The sequence below is a fragment of the Oncorhynchus gorbuscha genome, linkage group LG02 (genome assembly GCF_021184085.1).
Source record: "Oncorhynchus gorbuscha isolate QuinsamMale2020 ecotype Even-year linkage group LG02, OgorEven_v1.0, whole genome shotgun sequence".
NCBI classification, from domain to species: Eukaryota; Metazoa; Chordata; class Actinopteri; order Salmoniformes; family Salmonidae; genus Oncorhynchus; species Oncorhynchus gorbuscha.
The window spans coordinates 107,452,833-107,474,852 of record NC_060174.1 but is presented as its reverse complement, the minus strand read 5'-3'; the positions used below and the strand labels follow the sequence as shown (position 1 = coordinate 107,474,852).

The 22,020-nt window shown below is 47.9% G+C and overlaps 1 protein-coding gene across 1 annotated transcript in view; it reads left to right on the top strand.

The window, feature by feature from the left end:
- Positions 1-17,737, top strand: part of LOC123990917 (basic salivary proline-rich protein 4-like) — a 43,669-nt gene extending 25,932 nt beyond the window's left edge. The window contains exon 2 of the mRNA XM_046291943.1: positions 16,894-17,737. Coding sequence (XP_046147899.1) covers positions 16,894-17,737 — 844 coding nt within the window. The remainder of the gene's footprint in view (positions 1-16,893) is intronic.
- Positions 17,738-22,020: the final 4,283 nt, after the last annotated feature.

The following is a 22,020-nucleotide window of genomic DNA, read 5'->3' as shown; positions in this document are numbered from 1 at the left end:
GCTTAGCACTAGACAGTCAGATATATACCTGGGTACAGGTCAGTATCACTGGGAGTGACCTAGCTTAGCACTAGACAGTCAGATATATACCTGGGTACAGGTCAGTATCACTGGGAGTGACCTAGCTTAGCACTAGACAGTCAGATATATACCTGGGTACAGGTCAGTATCACTGGGAGTGACCTAGCTTAGCACTAGACAGTCAGATATATACCTGGGTACAGGTCAGTATCACTGGGAGTGACCTAGCTTAGCACTAGACAGTCAGATATATACCTGGGTACAGGTCAGTATCACTGGGAGTGACCTAGCTTAGCACTAGACAGTCAGATATATACCTGGGTACAGGTTAGTATCACTGGGAGTGACCTAGCTTAGCACTAGACAGTCAGATATATACCTGGGTACAGGTTAGTATCACTGAGAGTGACCTAGCTTAGCACTAGACAGTCAGATATATACCTGGGTACAGGTTAGTATCACTGGGAGTGACCTAGCTTAGCACTAGACAGTCAGATATATACCTGGGTACAGGTTAGTATCACTGGGAGTGACCTATCTTAGCACTAGACAGTCAGATATATACCTGGGTACAGGTTAGTATCACTGGGAGTGACCTAGCTTAGCACTAGAGAGTCAGATATATACCTGGGTACAGGTTAGTATCACTGAGAGTGACCTAGCTTAGCACTAGACAGTCAGATATATACCTGGGTACAGGTTAGTATCACTGGGAGTGACCTAGCTAAGCACTAGACAGTCAGATATATACCTGGGTACAGGTTAGTATCACTGAGAGTGACCTAGCTTAGCACTAGACAGTCAGATATATACCTGGGTACAGGTCAGTATCACTGAGAGTGACCTAGCTTAGCACTAGACAGTCAGATATATACCTGGGTACAGGTTAGTATCACTGAGAGTGACCTAGCTTAGCACTAGACAGTCAGATATATACCTGGGTACAGGTCAGTATCACTGGGAGTGACCTAGCTAAGCACTAGACAGTCAGATATATACCTGGGTACAGGTCAGTATCACTGAGAGTGACCTAGCTTAGCACTAGACAGTCAGATATATACCTGGGTACAGGTCAGTATCACTGGGAGTGACCTAGCTTAGCACTAGACAGTCAGATATATACCTGGGTACAGGTCAGTATCACTGGGAGTGACCTAGCTTAGCACTAGACAGTCAGATATATACCTGGGTACAGGTCAGTATCACTGGGAGTGACCTAGCTTAGCACTAGACAGTCAGATATATACCTGGGTACAGGTCAGTATCACTGAGAGTGACCTAGCTTAGCACTAGACAGTCAGATATATACCTGGGTACAGGTCAGTATCACTGAGAGTGACCTAGCTAAGCACTAGACAGTCAGATATATACCTGGGTACAGGTCAGTATCACTGAGAGTGACCTAGCTTAGCACTAGACAGTCAGATATATACCTGGGTACAGGTCAGTATCACTGAGAGTGACCTAGCTTAGCAGAGTGACCTAGCTTAGCACTAGACAGTCAGATATATACCTGGGTACAGGTCAGTATCACTGAGAGTGACCTAGCTTAGCACTAGACAGTCAGATATATACCTGGGTACAGGTCAGTATCACTGGGAGTGACCTAGCTTAGCACTAGACAGTCAGATATATACCTGGGTACAGGTCAGTATCACTGAGAGTGACCTAGCTTAGCACTAGACAGTCAGATATATACCTGGGTACAGGTCAGTATCACTGGGAGTGACCTAGCTTAGCACTAGACAGTCAGATATATACCTGGGTACAGGTCAGTATCACTGGGAGTGACCTAGCTTAGCACTAGACAGTCAGATATATACCTGGGTACAGGTCAGTATCACTGGGAGTGACCTAGCTTAGCACTAGACAGTCAGATATATACCTGGGTACAGGTCAGTATCACCTGGGTAGTGACCTAGCTTAGCACTAGACAGTCAGATATATACCTGGGTACAGGTCAGTATCACTGGGAGTGACCTAGCTTAGCACTAGGCAGTCAGATATATACCTGGGTACAGGTCAGTATCACTGGGAGTGACCTAGCTTAGCACTAGACAGTCAGATATATACCTGGGTACAGGTCAGTATCACTGGGAGTGACCTAGCTTAGCACTAGACAGTCAGATATATACCTGGGTACAGGTCAGTATCACTGGGAGTGACCTAGCTTAGCACTAGACAGTCAGATATATACCTGGGTACAGGTCAGTATCACTGGGAGTGACCTAGCTTAGCACTAGACAGTCAGATATATACCTGGGTACCTAGGTCAGTATCACTGGGAGTGACCTAGCTTAGCACTAGACAGTCAGATATATACCTGGGTATAGGTCAGTATCACTGGGAGTGACCTAGCTTAGCACTAGACAGTCAGATATATACCTGGGTATAGGTCAGTATCACTGAGAGTGACCTAGCTTAGCACTAGACAGTCAGATATATACCTGGGTATAGGTCAGTATCACTGAGAGTGACCTAGCTAAGCACTAGACAGTCAGATATATACCTGGGTACAGGTCAGTATCACTGAGAGTGACCTAGCTCACTAGACAGTCAGATATATACCTGGGTACAGGTCAGTATCACTGAGAGTGACCTAGCTTAGCACTAGACAGTCAGATATATACCTGGGTACAGGTCAGTATCACTGGGAGTGACCTAGCTTAGCACTAGACAGTCAGATATATACCTGGGTACAGGTTAGTATCACTGAGAGTGACCTAGCTTAGCACTAGACAGTCAGATATATACCTGGGTACAGGTCAGTATCACTGACCTGGCTTAGCACTAGACAGTCAGAGTGACCTAGCTGACCTAGCACTAGACAGTCAGATATATACCTGGGTACAGGTTAGTATCACTGAGAGTGACCTAGCTTAGCACTAGACAGTCAGATATATACCTGGGTACAGGTTAGTATCACTGAGAGTGACCTGGCTTAGCACTAGACAGTCAGATATATACCTGGGTACAGGTTAGTATCACTGAGAGTGACCTAGCTTAGCACTAGACAGTCAGATATATACCTGGGTACAGGTCAGTATCACTGGGAGTGACCTAGCTTAGCACTAGACAGTCAGATATATACCTGGGTACAGGTCAGTATCACTGAGAGTGACCTAGCTTAGCACTAGACAGTCAGATATATACCTGGGTACAGGTCAGTATCACTGGGAGTGACCTAGCTTAGCACTAGACAGTCAGATATATACCTGGGTACAGGTTAGTATCACTGAGAGTGACCTAGCTTAGCACTAGACAGTCAGATATATACCTGGGTACAGGTCAGTATCACTGAGAGTGACCTGGCTTAGCACTAGACAGTCAGATATATACCTGGGTACAGGTTAGTATCACTGAGAGTGACCTAGCTTAGCACTAGACAGTCAGATATATACCTGGGTACAGGTCAGTATCACTGGGAGTGACCTAGCTTAGCACTAGACAGTCAGATATATACCTGGGTACAGGTCAGTATCACTGAGGGTAGTGACCTAGCTTAGCACTAGACAGTCAGATATATACCTGGGTACAGGTCAGTATCACTGGGAGTGACCTAGCTTAGCACTAGACAGTCAGATATATACCTGGGTATAGGTCAGTATCACTGGGAGTGACCTAGCTTAGCACTAGACAGTCAGATATATACCTGGGTACAGGTCAGTATCACTGGGAGTGACCTAGCTTAGCACTAGACAGTCAGATATATACCTGGGTACAGGTCAGTATCACTGAGAGTGACCTAGCTTAGCACTAGACAGTCAGATATATACCTGGGTACAGGTTAGTATCACTGAGAGTGACCTAGCTTAGCACTAGACAGTCAGATATATACCTGGGTACAGGTCAGTATCACTGGGAGTGACCTAGCTTAGCACTAGACAGTCAGATATATACCTGGGTACAGGTCAGTATCACTGGGAGTGACCTAGCTTAGCACTAGACAGTCAGATATATACCTGGGTATAGGTCAGTATCACTGGGAGTGACCTAGCTTAACTAGACAGTCAGATATATACCTGGGTATAGGTCAGTATCACTGGGAGTGACCTAGCTTAGCACTAGACAGTCAGATATATACCTGGGTACAGGTCAGTATCACTGAGAGTGACCTAGCTTAGCACTAGACAGTCAGATATATACCTGGGTACAGGTCAGTATCACTGAGAGTGACCTAGCTTAGCACTAGACAGTCAGATATATACCTGGGTATAGGTCAGTATCACTGAGAGTGACCTAGCTTAGCACTAGACAGTCAGATATATACCTGGGTACAGGTTAGTATCACTGAGAGTGACCTAGCTAAGCACTAGACAGTCAGATATATACCTGGGTACAGGTTAGTATCACTGAGAGTGACCTAGCTAAGCACTAGACAGTCAGATATATACCTGGGTACAGGTTAGTATCACTGAGAGTGACCTAGCTTAGCACTAGACAGTCAGATATATACCTGGGTATAGGTCAGTATCACTGAGAGTGACCTAGCTTAGCACTAGACAGTCAGATATATACCTGGGTATAGGTCAGTATCACTGAGAGTGACCTAGCTTAGCACTAGACAGTCAGATATATACCTGGGTACAGGTCAGTATCACTGAGAGTGACCTAGCTTAGCACTAGACAGTCAGATATATACCTGGGTACAGGTCAGTATCACTGAGAGTGACCTAGCTTAGCACTAGACAGTCAGATATATACCTGGGTATAGGTTAGTATCACTGAGAGTGACCTAGCTTAGCACTAGACAGTCAGATATATACCTGGGTACAGGTTAGTATCACTGAGAGTGACCTAGCTAAGCACTAGACAGTCAGATATATACCTGGGTACAGGTCAGTATCACTGAGAGTGACCTAGCTTAGCACTAGACAGTCAGATATATACCTGGGTACAGGTCAGTATCACTGAGAGTGACCTAGCTTAGCACTAGACAGTCAGATATATACCTGGGTACAGGTCAGTATCACTGAGAGTGACCTAGCTTAGCACTAGACAGTCAGATATATACCTGGGTACAGGTCAGTATCACTGAGAGTGACCTAGCTTAGCACTAGACAGTCAGATATATACCTGGGTATAGGTTAGTATCACTGAGAGTGACCTAGCTTAGCACTAGACAGTCAGATATATACCTGGGTACAGGTTAGTATCACTGAGAGTGACCTAGCTTAGCACTAGACAGTCAGATATATACCTGGGTACAGGTTAGTATCACTGAGAGTGACCTAGCTAAGCACTAGACAGTCAGATATATACCTGGGTACAGGTTAGTATCACTGAGAGTGACCTAGCTTAGCACTAGACAGTCAGATATATACCTGGGTACAGGTTAGTATCACTGAGAGTGACCTAGCTAAGCACTAGACAGTCAGATATATACCTGGGTACAGGTTAGTATCACTGAGAGTGACCTAGCTTAGCACTAGACAGTCAGATATATACCTGGGTACAGGTTAGTATCACTGAGAGTGACCTAGCTAAGCACTAGACAGTCAGATATATACCTGGGTACAGGTTAGTATCACTGAGAGTGACCTAGCTTAGCACTAGACAGTCAGATATATACCTGGGTACAGGTTAGTATCACTGAGAGTGACCTAGCTAAGCACTAGACAGTCAGATATATACCTGGGTACAGGTTAGTATCACTGAGAGTGACCTAGCTTAGCACTAGACAGTCAGATATATACCTGGGTATAGGTTAGTATCACTGAGAGTGACCTAGCTTAGCACTAGACAGTCAGATATATACCTGGGTACAGGTTAGTATCACTGAGAGTGACCTAGCTAAGCACTAGACAGTCAGATATATACCTGGGTACAGGTCAGTATCACTGGGAGTGACCTAGCTTAGCACTAGACAGTCAGATATATACCTGGGTACAGGTCAGTATCACTGGGAGTGACCTAGCTTAGCACTAGACAGTCAGATATATACCTGGGTACAGGTTAGTATCACTGAGAGTGACCTAGCTTAGCACTAGACAGTCAGATATATACCTGGGTATAGGTCAGTATCACTGAGAGTGACCTAGCTTAGCACTAGACAGTCAGATATATACCTGGGTATAGGTCAGTATCACTGAGAGTGACCTAGCTTAGCACTAGACAGTCAGATATATACCTGGGTACAGGTCAGTATCACTGGGAGTGACCTAGCTTAGCACTAGACAGTCAGATATATACCTGGGTACAGGTCAGTATCACTGGGAGTGACCTAGCTTAGCACTAGACAGTCAGATATATACCTGGGTACAGGTCAGTATCACTGGGAGTGACCTAGCTTAGCACTAGACAGTCAGATATATACCTGGGTACAGGTCAGTATCACTGGGAGTGACCTAGCTTAGCACTAGACAGTCAGATATATACCTGGGTACAGGTCAGTATCACTGGGAGTGACCTAGCTTAGCACTAGACAGTCAGATATATACCTGGGTACAGGTCAGTATCACTGAGAGTGACCTAGCTTAGCACTAGACAGTCAGATATATACCTGGGTACAGGTCAGTATCACTGGGAGTGACCTAGCTTAACACTAGACAGTCAGATATATACCTGGGTATAGGTCAGTATCACTGAGAGTGACCTAGCTTAGCACTAGACAGTCAGATATATACCTGGGTACAGGCCAGTATCACTGAGAGTGACCTGGCTTAGCACTAGGCAGTCAGATATATACCTGGGTATAGGTCAGTATCACTGAGAGTGACCTAGCTTAGCACTAGACAGTCAGATATATACCTGGGTATAGGTCAGTATCACTGAGAGTGACCTAGCTTAGCACTAGACAGTCAGATATATACCTGGGTATAGGTCAGTATCACTGAGAGTGACCTAGCTTAGCACTAGACAGTCAGATATATACCTGGGTATAGGTCAGTATCACTGAGAGTGACCTAGCTTAGCACTAGACAGTCAGATATATACCTGGGTACAGGTCAGTATCACTGGGAGTGACCTAGCTTAGCACTAGACAGTCAGATATATACCTGGGTACAGGTCAGTATCACTGGGAGTGACCTAGCTTAGCACTAGACAGTCAGATATATACCTGGGTACAGGTCAGTATCACTGGGAGTGACCTAGCTTAGCACTAGACAGTCAGATATATACCTGGGTACAGGTCAGTATCACTGGGAGTGACCTAGCTTAGCACTAGACAGTCAGATATATACCTGGGTACAGGTTAGTATCACTGGGAGTGACCTAGCTTAGCACTAGACAGTCAGATATATACCTGGGTACAGGTTAGTATCACTGAGAGTGACCTAGCTTAGCACTAGACAGTCAGATATATACCTGGGTACAGGTCAGTATCACTGGGAGTGACCTAGCTTAGCACTAGACAGTCAGATATATACCTGGGTACAGGTTAGTATCACTGGGAGTGACCTAGCTTAACACTAGACAGTCAGATATATACCTGGGTACAGGTCAGTATCACTGAGAGTGACCTAGCTTAGCACTAGACAGTCAGATATATACCTGGGTACAGGTTAGTATCACTGGGAGTGACCTAGCTTAGCACTAGACAGTCAGATATATACCTGGGTACAGGTTAGTATCACTGGGAGTGACCTAGCTTAGCACTAGACAGTCAGATATATACCTGGGTACAGGTTAGTATCACTGGGAGTGACCTAGCTTAACACTAGACAGTCAGATATATACCTGGGTACAGGTCAGTATCACTGAGAGTGACCTAGCTTAGCACTAGACAGTCAGATATATACCTGGGTACAGGTTAGTATCACTGGGAGTGACCTAGCTTAGCACTAGACAGTCAGATATATACCTGGGTACAGGTTAGTATCACTGGGAGTGACCTAGCTTAGCACTAGACAGTCAGATATATACCTGGGTACAGGTTAGTATCACTGGGAGTGACCTAGCTTAGCACTAGACAGTCAGATATATACCTGGGTACAGGTTAGTATAACAGGGCTGAGCCCCTCCATGGAAGGACATTATCACTAATATAACAGGGCTGAGCCCCTCCATGGAAGGACATTATCACTAATATAACAGGGCTGAGCCCCTCCATGGAAGGATCTTATCACTAATATAACAGGGCCGAGCCCCTCCATGGAAGGATCCTATCACTAACATAACAGGGCCGAGCCCCTCCATGGAAGGACATTATCACTAATATAACAGGGCTGAGCCCCTCCATGGAAGGACCCTCTCACTAACATAACAGGGCCTCCATGGAAGGACCTTATCACTAACATAACAGGGCCTCCATGGAAGGACCTTATCACTAACATAACAGGGCCCCCTCCATGGAAGGACCTTATCACTAACATAACAGGGCCCCCTCCATGGAAGGACCTTATCACTAACATAACAGGGCCTCCATGGAAGCCCCTCCATGGAAGGACCTTATCACTAACATAACAGGGCCGAGCCCCTCCATGGAAGGACCTTATCACTAACATAACAGGGCCCCTCCATGGAAAGAGACCCCATTCTCATATTACAGAGTCCTGCCTTTATAGGATTCTGTCTTTGCATAACGTACAGAGTCCCCTCCCTCTATATGGAGTCCCCTCCCTCTATATAGAGTCCCCTCCCTCTATATAGAGTCCCCTCCCTCTATATAGAGTCCCCTCCCTCTATATGGAGTCCCCTCCCTCTATATGGAGTCCCCTCCCTCTATATAGAGTCCCCTCCCTCTATATAGAGTCCCCTCCCTCTATATAGAGTCCCCTCCCTCTATATAGAGTCCCCTCCCTCTATATAGAGTCCTTCTGTGGTCCTTCTGTAGCTCAGTTGGTAGAGTCATCCCGCTATATAACCCCCCTCTAGGGTCCCCTCCCTCTAGTGGAGTCCCCTCCCTCTATATGATCCCCTCCCTCTATATGGACCACCCATATATAGAATGTATGCACACATGACTGTAAGTCGCTCCCTGGATAAAAGCGTCTGCTAAATGGCATATATTATTATTATATATTATAACTAACAGTTCCGCCCACTAACCCGCCCACTAACTAGAGTCCCCCCTCTATATTCAGTCCACTAACTCCCCTCTATATGGAGTCCCCTCCCTCTATATGGAGTCCCCTCCCTCTATATGGAGTCCCCTCCCTCTATATGAAAACAGCTTCCCTTGACCTGTCCATTATTTTCTTCACATCTCAGAGCAAGTTCACGCCCACTAACTAACAGTTCACGCCCACTAACTAACAGTTCACGCCCACTAACTAACAGTTCACGCCCACTAACTAACAGTTCACGCCCACTAACTAACAGTTCACGCCCACTAACTAACAGTTCACGCCCACTAACTAACAGTTCACGCCCACTAACGCTCATACCTGCTTTTGGTTGGGTTTTAACGATGGTAGAAACCCTTTTCACCTCCTAAAAATAACGCATGCTTATGTTTCACGTGTCATCTTGCTTCCACCTTTCGTCCTGTATCCTGCTGACCACAGTACGTCCAGCTGTCATAGATGTACGTATGGTCTTGGTTAATGTACTCTTTCAAAAGTAGAGTATAGCCTGGGTGTCATATGGCCTGATGTACTCTTTCAAAAGTAGAGTATAGCCTGGGTGTCATATGGCCTGATGTACTCTTTCAAAAGTAGAGTATAGCCTGAGTGTCATATGGCCTGATGTACTCTTTCAAAAGTAGAGTATAGCCTGAGTGTCATATGGCCTGATGTACTCTTTCAAAAGTAGAGTATAGCCTGGGTGTCATATGGCCTGGGTGTCATCTTCTCTTCATGTTCTTGCTACTTCAGCCTGGCAACGAGACCTATTTATATTTAATGCTTTTGCTCTCCTTAATGGTTCGCTCCAACAACAGTCAGATATATACCTGGGTACAGGTACTGTACAGATCAGTATCACTGAGAGTGACCGAGCTTTGCACAAGACAGTGAGATATATACCTGGGTACAGGTCAGTATCACTGAGAGTGACCTAGCTTAGCACTAGACAGTCAGATATATGCCTGGGTACAGGTACTGTACAGATCAGTATCACTGAGAGTGACCGAGCTTTGCACAAGACAGTGAGATATATACCTGGGTACAGGTCAGTATCACTGAGAGTGACCTAGCTTAGCACTAGACAGTCAGATATATACCTGGGTACAGGCCAGTATCACTGAGAGTGACCTAGCTTAACACTAGACAGTCAGATATATAGCAGGGTCCTTCTGTAGCTCAGTTGGTAGAGCATGGCGCTTGTAACGCCAGGGTAGTGGGTTCGATTCCCGGGACCACCCATACGTAGAATGTATGCACACATGACTGTAAGTCGCTTTGGATAAAAGCGTCTGCTAAATGGCATATATTATTATTATTATATATAGGTCAGTATCACTGAGAGTGACCTAGCTTAGCACTAGGCAGTCAGATATATACCTGGGTACAGGTTAGTATCACTGGGAGTGACCTAGCTAAGCACTAGACAGTCAGATATATACGTGGATAAATGTACTGTACAGGTCAGTATCACTGAGAGTGACCTAGCTTAGCACTAGACAGTCAGATATATACCTGGGTACAGGTTAGTATCCCTGAGAGTGACCTAGCTTAGCACTAGACAGTCGTATTCTACCATTTACCCAGGTACATGTCTATGTCAAATCTCTGCTGGTTCTCTGTCTCTCACACCTGATGCACAAACATACACACACATTCACATACAGACATATCGACTCCTTCTCCCAACGCACACTCTTCTCACTCTACCTTCTACCTTCAGTCCCCGCGATATGCAACTGTTCAGGGAAGTCAGGAACCAATACACGCAGTCAGTCAGGAAAGCTAAGGCCAGCTTCTTCAGGCAGAAGTTTGCATCCTGTAGCTCCAACTCCAAAAAGTTCTGGGACACCGAAGTCCATGGAGAACAAGGGCACCTCCTCCCAGCTGCCCACTGCACTGAGGCTAGGTAACACGGTCACCACCGACAAATCCATGATTATCGAAAACTTCAACAAGCATTTCTCAACGGCTGGCCATGCCTTCCGCCTGGCTACTCCTACCTTGGCCAACAGCTCCGGCCCCCCCGCAGCTCCTCGCCCAAGCCTCTCCAGGTTCTCCTTTACCCAAATCCAGATAGCAGATGTTCTGAAAGAGCTGCAAAACCTGGACCCGTATAAATCAGCTGGGCTTGACAATCTGGACCCTCTATTTCTAAAACTATCCGCCGCCATTGTCGCAACCCCTATTACCAGCCTGTTCAACCTCTCTTTCATATCGTCTGAGATCACCAAGGATTGGAAAGCTGCCGCGGTCATCACCCTCTTCATAGGGGGAGACACCCTGGACCCAAACTGTTACAGACCTATATCCATCCTGCCCTGCCTATCTAAGGTCTTCGAAAGCCAAGTCAACAAACAGGTCACTGACCATCTCGAATCCCACCGTACCTTCTCCGCTATGCAATCTGGTTTCCGAGCCGGTCACGGGTGCACCTCAGCCACACTCAAGGTACTAAACGACATCATAACCGCCATTGATAAAAGACAGTACTGTGCAGCCGTCTTCATCGACCTTGCCAAGGCTTTCGACTGTCAATCACCATATTCTTATCGGCAGACTCAGTAGCCTCGGTTTTTCGGATGACTGCCTTGCCTGGTTCACCAATTACTTTGCAGACAGAGTTCAGTGTGTCAAATCGGAGGGCATGTTGTCCGGTCCTCTGGCAGTCTCTATGGGGGTGCCACAGAGTTCAATTCTCAGGCCGACTCTTTTCTCTGTATATATCAATGATGTTGCTCTTGCTGCGGGCGATTCCCTGATCCACCTCTACGCAGACGACACCATTGTATACACTTTCGGCCCGTCATTGGACACTGTGCTATCTAACCTCCAATCGAGCTTCAATGCCATACAACACTCCTTCCGTGGCCTCCAACTGCTCTTAAACGCTAGTAAAACCAAATGCATGCTTTTCAACCGATCGCTGCCTGCACCCGCATGCCCGACTAGCATCACCACACTGGATGGTTCCGACCTTGAATATGTGGACACCTATAAGTACCTAGGTGTCTGGCTAGACTGCAAACTCTCCTTCCAGACCCATATCAAACATCTCCACTCGAAAATCAAATCAAGAATTGGCTTTCTATTCCGCAACAAAGCCTCCTTCACTCACGCTGCCAAGCTTACCCTAGTAAAACTGACTATCCTACCGATCCTCGACTTCGGCGATGTCATCTACAAAATTGCTTCCAACACTCTTCTCAGCAAACTGGATGCAGTTTATCACAGTGCCATCCGTTTTGTCACTAAAGCACCTTATACTACCCACCACTGCGACTTGTATGCTCTAGTCGGCTGGCCCTCGCTACATATTCGTCACCAGACCCACTGGCTCCAGGTCATCTACAAGGCCATGCTAGGCAAAGCTCCGCCTTATCTCAGCTCACTGGTCACGATGGCAACACCCATCCGTAGCACGCACTCCAGCAGGTGTATCTCATTGATCATCCCTAAAGCCAACACCTCATTCGGCCGCCTTTTGTTCCAGTACTCTGCTGCCTGTGACTGGAACGAATTGCAACAATCGCTGAAGTTGGAGACTTTTATCTCCCTCACTAACTTCAAACATCAGCTAGCTGAGCAGCTAACCGATCACTGCAGCTGTACATAATCTATTGGTAAATAGCACACCCATTTTCACCTACCTCATCCCACAGTTTTTATTTACTTTTCTGCTCTTTTGCACACCAATATCTCTACCTGTACATGATCATCTGATCATTTATCACTCCAGTGTTAATCTGCAGAATTGTAATTATTCGCCTACCTCCTCATGCCTTTTGCACACATTGTATATAGACTCTCCTTTTTTCTCTACTGTGTTATTGACTTGTTAATTGTTTACTCCACGTGTAACTCTGTGTTGTCTGTTCACACTGCTATGCTTTATCTTGGCCAGGTCGCAGTTGCAAATGAGAACCTGTTCTCAACTAGCCTACCTGGTTAAATAAAGGTGAAATAAAAATCCCTCACCCTATCTCCCTCAATCCCACTCCCTCTCTTCCTGTCTCCCCAATCCCACTCCCTCTCTTCCTGTCTCCCCCAATCCCACTCCCTCTCTTCCTGTCTCCCCCAATCCCACAGCCTCTCTTCCTGTCTCCCCCAATCCCACTCCCTCTCTTCCTGTCTCCCCCAATCCCACAGCCTCTCTTCCTGTCTCCCCCAATCCCACTCCCTCTCTTCCTGTCTTCCCCAATCACACTCCCTCTCTTCCTGTCTCCCCCAATCACACTCCCTCTCCCCCAATCCCACTCCCTCTCTTCCTGTCCCCCCCCCAATCCCACTCCCTCTCTCCATGTCTCCCACTCCCTCTCTTCCTGTCTCCCACTCCCTCTCTTCCTGTCTCCCCCAATCACACTCCCTCTCTTCCTGTCTCCCCCAATCCCACTCCCTCTCTTCCTGTCTCCCACAATCACACTCCCTCTCTTCCTGTCTCCCCCAATCACACTCCTTCTCTTCCTGTCTCTCCCACTCCCTCTCTTCCTGTCTCCCCCCCAATCCCACTCCCTCTCTTCCTGTCTCCCCCAATCACACTCCCTCTCTTCCTGTCTCCCCCAATCCCACTCCCTCTCTTCCTGTCTCCCCCAATCCCACTCCCTCTCTTCCTGTCTCCCACAATCCCACTCCCTCTCTTCCTGTCTCCCACAATCACACTCCCTCTCTTCCTGTCTCCCCCAATCACACTCCCTCTCTTCCTCTCTCTCCCAATCCCACTCCCTCTCTTCCTGTCTCCCCCAATCCCACTCCCTCTCTTCCTGTCTCCCCCCAATCCCACTCCCTCTCTCCATGTCTCCCAATCCCACTCCCTCTCTTCCTGTCTCCCCCAATAACACTCCCTCTCTTCCTGTCTCCCCCAATCACACTCCCTCGCTTCCTGTCTCCCCCAATCCCACTCCCTCTCTTCCTGTCTCCCCCAATCCCACTCCCTCTCTTCCTGTCTCCCACAATCACACTCCCTCTCTTCCTGTCTCCCCCAATCACACTCCTTCTCTTCCTGTCTCTCCCAATCCCACTCCCTCTCTTCCTGTCTCCCCCAATCCCACTCCCTCTCTTCCTGTCTCCCCCAATCCCACTCCCTCTCTTCCTGTCTCCCCCAATCCACTCCCTCTCTTCCTGTCTCCCCCAATCCCACTCCCTCTCTTCCTGTCTCCCACAATCCCACTCCCTCTCTTCCTGTCTCCCACAATCCCACTCCCTCTCTTCCTGTCTCCCCAATCACACTCCCTCTCTTCCTGTCTCCCCAATCACACTCCCTCTCTTCCTGTCTCTCCCAATCCCACTCCCTCTCTTCCTGTCTCCCCCAATCCCACTCCCTCTCTCCATGTCTCCCCCAATCCCACTCCCTCTTCCATGTCTCCCCCAATAACACTCCCTCTCTTCCTGTCTCCCCCAATCACACTCCCTCTCTTCCTGTCTCCCCCAATCACACTCCCTCGCTTCCTGTCTCCCCCAATCCCACTCCCTCTCTTCCTGTCTCCCCCAATCCCACAGCCTCTCTTCCTGTCTCCCCCAATCCCACTCCCTCTCTTCCTGTCTTCCCCAATCACACTCCCTCTCTTCCTGTCTCCCCCAATCACACTCCCTCTCCCCCAATCCCACTCCCTCTCTTCCTGTCCCCCCCAATCCCACTCCCTCTCTCCATGTCTCCCACTCCCTCTCTTCCTGTCTCCCACTCCCTCTCTTCCTGTCTCCCCCAATCACACTCCCTCTCTTCCTGTCTCCCCCAATCCCACTCCCTCTCTTCCTGTCTCCCACAATCACACTCCCTCTCTTCCTGTCTCCCCCAATCACACTCCTTCTCTTCCTGTCTCTCCCAATCCCACTCCCTCTCTTCCTGTCTCCCCCCAATCCCACTCCCTCTCTTCCTGTCTCCCCCAATCCCACTCCCTCTCTTCCTGTCTCCCCCAATCCCACTCCCTCTCTTCCTGTCTCCCCCAATCCCACTCCCTCTCTTCCTGTCTCCCACAATCCCACTCCCTCTCTTCCTGTCTCCCACAATCACACTCCCTCTCTTCCTGTCTCCCCCATTCACACTCCCTCTCTTCCTCTCTCTCCCAATCCCACTCCCTCTCTTCCTGTCTCCCTCCCCAATCCCACTCCCTCTCTTCCTGTCTCCCCCAATCCAACTCCCTCTCTCCATGTCTCCCAATCCCACTCCCTCTCTTCCTGTCTCCCCCAATAACACTCCCTCTCTTCCTGTCTCCCCCAATCACACTCCCTCGCTTCCTGTCTCCCCCAATCCCACTCCCTCTCTTCCTGTCTCCCCCAATCCCACTCCCTCTCTTCCTTTCTCCCTCTCTTTCACACCCTCTGTTCCTGTCTCCCCCAATCACACTCCCTCTCTCCCAATCCCACTCCCTCTCTTTCACACTACAGATCACCAGGTTTCTGTCACTCCCACACATGGACTGGCTTTTTCCACTTGGTTGGACATTTCTGTTACACACACACACATATTTACACAGTACATGTGATAATTCATCTCCATCACTTTAAAACCCTCTGAGTCTCTACCATTCCCACCCTCTTTCCCATTCCCCTCCAGTCCCTCTTTCTCCCCCCCCCTCTCTCATTCCTTCCCTCCCCCAATTCTCTCCCCATTCTGTTCCTCCCTCCCCCATTCCCACCCTCCCTCTGCCCCCCCCCATTCTCTCCCTGCCTCCCTCCCTCCCTCGCCTGGCTGGTATCATTCTCACCAGCTGATTTGACTCATTTTCCTCTCTGACCTTGACCTCCCCAGCCCTTTGATTGGCAGCTCTCCATCCGCTACCAATCAGAGGGCTGGTGGTAGTTTCTGATTGGCAGGTGTCCCAGGAAACCATGCCCCGTTTTAAATGATCGTCAGGTTGTCTTCCTTGCCTCAGTGAATCGGCACCGTTTGCTCACTCTTCCTCTTCCCCTGACAGTTGTGAGGACAGACTGAAACACAGACTTCAGCAGAGTCCCATACTTGTGTCCTTTCAGACAGAAATTATTTCAGAAAAGAGATGAGGTTAAAAGCCAAGGGAAGATATTATTATATTTACACTTTAATACATTATACATAAACAACATTCCCATAGAAACGACCATCAACACTATATGTACATAGAAACGACCATCAACACTATATGTACATAGAAACAACCATCAACACTATATGTACATAGAAACTACCATCAACACTATATGTACATAGAAACCACCATCAACACTATATGTACATAGAAACTACCATCAACACTATATGTACATAGAAACGACCATCAACACTATATGTACATAGAAACGACCATCAACACTATATGTACATAGAAACCACCATCAACACTATATGTACATAGAAACGACCATCAACACTATATGTACATAGAAACGACCATCAACACTATATGTACATAGAAACGACCATCAACACTATATGTACATAGAAACGACCATCAACACTATATGTACATAGAAACGACCATCAACACTATATGTACATAGAAACGACCATCAACACGATGGTAATTTAGCAGATACTCTCATCATCCAGAGAAACTGACAGTCAGTACATTGAACTGAGTTCAGTAGGAGAAAACAATGACGTCACAGCAATTAGATCATCTGCTAAATGGCATATTATTATTATTATATTATTATTATATTATTATTATTATTATATTATTATTATTATATTAGATCATACTGTATGCCACTTTTATTTGATTGACACTTATCAGGGTTTGGGGTCAATTCCATTTCGATTCAGAAAAAGTAGACCCAATTCCAATTCCACATGTTCTTTAATTGAAAAGCATTGGAAGATAAAATGGACACCAACAAAAAAAAAATGGTCTTGGGAGGCTTCTGAACCTGGAAAATTAAATATTGGTTCCAGTCAACAGCAATGGTCGACACAGTCGAGAGGGGGCAACGCCACCACCCAGTCGAGAGGGGGCAACGCCACCACCCAGTCGAGAGGGGACAACGCCACCACCCAGTCGAGAGGGGACACCCCCACCACCCAGTCGAGAGGGGGCAACGCCACCACCCAGTCGAGAGGGGACGCCCCCACCACCCAGTCGAGAGGGGACGCCCCCACCACCCAGTCGAGAGGGGACGCCCCCACCACCCAGTCGAGAGAAGGAACCCCCACCACCACCCAGTCGAGAGGGACACCCCCACCACCCAGTCGAGAGAAGGAACCCCCACCACCCAGTCGAGAGGGGAACCCCACCACCACCCAGTCGAGAGGGACACCCCCACCACCCAGTCGAGAGAAGGAACCCCCACCACCCAGTCGAGAGGGGAACCCCCACCACCATCCAGTCGAGAGGGACACCCCCACCACCCAGTCGAGAGAAGGAACCCCCACCACCCAGTCGAGAGGGAGCACCCACACCACCCAGTCAAGAGGGTCACCCCCACCACCCAGTCAAGAGGGGGCACCCCCACCACCCAGTCAAGAGGGGCACCCCAACCACCCAGTCAAGAGGGGGCACCCCCACCACCCAGTCAAGAGGGGCACCCCCACCACCCAGTCAAGAGGGGGCACCCCCACCACCCAGTCAAGAGGGGCACCCCCACCACCCAGTCAAGAGGGGCACCCCCACCACCCAGTCAAGAGGGGGCACCCCCACCACCCAGTCAAGAGGAGGCACCCCCACCACCCAGTCAAGAGGGGGCACCCCCACCACCCAGTCAAGAGGGGGCACCCCCACCACCCAGTCAAACCCGATTGATTTGGAGGTAATCTGTGGCGTAGCACAGTTCCGCTCTCCACTCGTGTCTGAGCTAATCTCATGCTGTTCTGCACATTTTGCTACGAGGCAGAGAGAAAACCATGTAGTTTTAAAGCCAACTTCCTGTGGTTCTAAACAGTTTGCCGTGGTTTGCATAGGGACCAGCTCTGGATACGTTGTTGTTGTTGTGGTGTAACTGAGGGAGAGATTGCTAGCCTACCTGATGCTGTCGGTTGTTTCACCAACTCTAGGACTGTAATATAAATATAACATGAGAGCTGAAACAAATGTACTGATTTTATCTTAAACTTACCTTTTGTATAGACATTCTCTTTCTCTAAGCTCATCTACAAAGGAGAGAGAGACGACCCCAAACAAATCTGATCTAACGTTATTAAACAAGCACCATTCGTCACAGTAGCCTGTTGTCTACAAGTAGAGAGGCAGTGTAATGTTCTCTACAAGTAGAGCAGAGGCAGTGTAATGTTGTCTACAAGTAGAGTAGAGGCAGTGTAATGTTCTCTACAAGTAGAGCAGAGGCCGTGTAATGTTCTCCACAAGTAGAGCAGTGTAATGTTCTCTACAAGTAGAGCAGAGGCAGTGTAATGTTCTCCACAAGTAGAGCAGTGTAATGTTCTCTACAAGTAGAGCAGAGGCCGTGTAATGTTCTCTACAAGTAGAGCAGAGGCAGTCTAATGTTCTCTACAATTAGAGCAGAGGCCGTGTAATGTTCTCTACAAGTAGAGCAGAGGCCGTGTAATGTTCTCTACAAGTAGAGCAGAGGCCGTGTAATGTTCTCTACAAGTAGAGCAGAGGCCGTGTAATGTTCTCTACAATTAGAGCAGAGGCCGTGTAATGTTCTCTACAATTAGAGCAGAGGCCGTGTAATGTTCTCTACAATTAGAGCAGAGGCCGTGTAATGTTCTCTACAAGTAGAGCAGAGGCAGTGTAATGTTCTCTACAAGTAGAGCAGAGGCCGTGTAATGTTCTCTACAAGTAGAGCAGAGGCCGTGTAATGTTCTCTACAAGTAGAGCAGAGGCAGTGTAATGTTCTCCACAAGTAGAGCAGTGCAATGTTCTCTACAAGTAGAGCAGAGGCAGTGTAATGTTCTCTACAAGTAGAGCAGAGGCAGTGTAATGTTCTCCACAAGTAGAGCAGAGGCAGTGTAATGTTCTCTACAAGTAGAGCAGAGGCAGTGTAATGTTCTCTACAAGTAAAGCAGAGGCAGTGTAATGTTCTCTACAAGTAGAGCAGAGGCAGTGTAATGTTCTCCACAAGTAGAGCAGAGGCAGTGTAATGTTCTCTACAAGTAGAGTAGAGGCAGTGTAATGTTCTCCACAAGTAGAGCAGAGGCAGTGTAATGTTCTCTACAAGTAGAGTAGAGGCAGTGTAATGTTCTCTACAAGTAGAGCAGAGGCAGTGTAATGTTCTCTACAAGTAGAGCAGAGGCAGTGTAATGTTCTCTACAAGTAGAGCAGAGGCAGTGTAATGTTCTCCACAAGTAGAGCAGAGGCAGTGTAATGTTCTCCACAAGTAGAGCAGTGTAATGTTCTCTACAAGTAGAGCAGAGGCCGTGTAATGTTCTCTACAATTAGAGCAGAGGCCGTGTAATGTTCTCTACAATTAGAGCAGAGGCCGTGTAATGTTCTCTACAAGTAGAGCAGAGGCCGTGTAATGTTCTCTACAAGTAGAGCAGAGGCAGTGTACTGTTCTCTACAAGTAGAGCAGAGGCAGTGTAATGTTCTCTACAAGTAGAGTAGAGGCAGTGTAATGTTCTCTACAGGTAGAGCAGAGGCAGTGTAATGTTCTCTACAAGTAGAGCAGAGACAGTGTAATGTTCTCTACAAGTAGAGTAGAGGCAGTGTAATGTTCTCTACAGGTAGAGCAGAGGCAGTGTAATGTTCTCTACAGGTAGAGCAGAGGCAGTGTAATGTTCTCTACAGGTAGAGCAGAGGCAGTCTAATGTTCTCTACAGGTAGAATATCCCTGCTGAGAAAAACAAAACGGCATCGCTGGTGACCATCTGATACATACCTCTTAGTTTACAGGCTGGGGCTTGGGGCTGTGTATTAGTGGGGCTTGGGGCTGTGTATTAGTGGGGCTTGGGGAGGTGTGATAGTGGTGCTTGGGGAGGTGTGTTAGTGGGGCTTGGGGAAGTGTATTAGTGGGGCTTGGGGAAGTGTATTTAGTGGGGCTTGGGGCTGTGTATTAGTGGGGCTTGGGGCGGTGTATTAGTGGGGCTTGGGGAAGTGTATTAATGGGGCTTGGGGAAGTGCATTAGTGGGGCTTGGGAAAGTGCATTAGTGGGGCTTGGGAAAGTGCATTAGTGGGGCTTGGGAAAGTGTATTAGTGGGGCTTGGGAAAGTGTATTAGTGGGGCTTGGGGAAGTATATTAGTGGGGCTTGGGAAGTATATTAGTGGGGTTTGGGGATGTGTATTAGTGGGGCTTGGGGCTGTGTATTAGTGGGGCTTGGGGCTGTGTATTAGTGGGGCTTGGGGCTGTGTATTAGTGGGGCTTGGGGCTGTGTATTAGTGGGGCTTGGGGAAGTGTATTAGTGGGGCTTGGGGCTGTGTATTAGTGGGGATTGGGGCAGTGTATTTAGTGGGGCTTGGGGCTGTGTATTAGTGGGGCTTGGGGCTGTGTATTAGTGGGGCTTGGGGCTGTGTATTAGTGGGGCTTGGGGAAGTGTATTTGTGGAGCTTGGGGAAGTGTATTAGTGGGGCTTGGGGAAGTGTATTAGTGGGGATTGGGGAAGTGTATTTAGTGGGGCTTGGGGAAGTGTATTAGTGGGGCTTGGGGAAGTGTATTAGTGGGGCTTGGGGAAGTGTATTTAGTGGGGCTTGGGGCTGTGTATTTGTGGGGCTTGGGGAAGTGTATTAGTGGGGCTTGGGGAAGTGTATTAGTGGGGCTTGGGGAAGTGTATTTAGTGGGGCTTGGGGCTGTGTATTAGTGGGGCTTGGGGCTGTGTATTAGTGGGGCTTGGGGAAGTGTATTTAGTGGGGCTTGGGGCTGTGTATTAGTGGGGCTTGGGGAAGTGTATTAGTGGGGATTGGGGAAGTGTATTTAGTGGGGCTTGGGGCTGTGTATTTAGTGGGGCTTGGGGCTGTGTATTAGTGGGGCTTGGGGCTGTATTAGTGGGGCTTGGGGAAGTGTATTTAGTGGGGCTTGGGGCTGTGTATTAGTGGGGCTTGGGGCTGTGTATTAGTGGGGCTTGGGGCTGTGTATTAGTGGGGCTTGGGGCTGTGTATTAGTGGGGCTTGGGGCTGTGTATTAGTGGGGCTTGGGAAAGTGTATTAGTGGGGCTTGGGGAAGTGTATTAGTGGGGCTTGGGAAAGTGTATTAGTGGGGCTTGGGAAAGTGTATTAGTGGGGCTTGGGGCTGTGTATTAGTGGGGCTTGGGAAAGTGTATTAGTGGGGCTTGGGGCTGTAGCTCTGGCCCTGGGCATATGTGTGGCTGTCATGTTCGAGGTCCTTGCTGCAAGGGGCGGAGCCATGGAGGATTCTGGAAGCGACATAGTTCTGATCGGGTGTGGCCTATACAGGGTGTGGCCTATACAGGGTGTGGCCAGGGTTTGTTTGTGGTGTTTTCATTGGCAACCACAAGCAGATACAAAAACTCTGTAATAATGTATTTTCCTTATTAGAAACATAAATTAAAGCGAATCCGATTCAAGACCGGGGGAGGGAGGGAGGGGGGGGGGCTAGATCGAGTTTAGATCGAGCCTGGGAGGGGGTAAAGGGTTCTGAGACAGATTCAAGACCGGGGGAGGGAGGGAGGGGGGGGGGTCTAGATCGAGTTTAGATCGAGCCTGGGAGGGGGTAAAGGGGTCTGAGACAGAGTCAAGACCGAGACCAGATTAATGCGAGTCCAATTCAAGACCGCGGTGGTATTTTTGCCAAATCGACGCCATAAAGAGTTCATAATGTCCGGTATTTGTGTGTTCATATTTCAGAACAACATGTCGATTCTTTAGACTTTAGACAGAATGGTGAACAAAATGCATGCTGGGGGAAAAAAATAGAGGCAAATTATTACTAACACAAACACAGTTGGGACCTTCCCATACCTTCACAAAAGGGTTAAACATTTATCAAATAATATTACATTTTTTAATTATTATTTTCAATTATGTTCCGATTTAAATCTCTTCTGGTTTTGTTGGAAAGGAAAGGTTTAACACTGAAGAGAAAAATATCCAAATCAGGATTTTTTTTTGTCGTCTGAGGAGATAAATCTAGCTAGCTAAGTCAACCATTGGCTAGCGCATCAGAAGATCAATA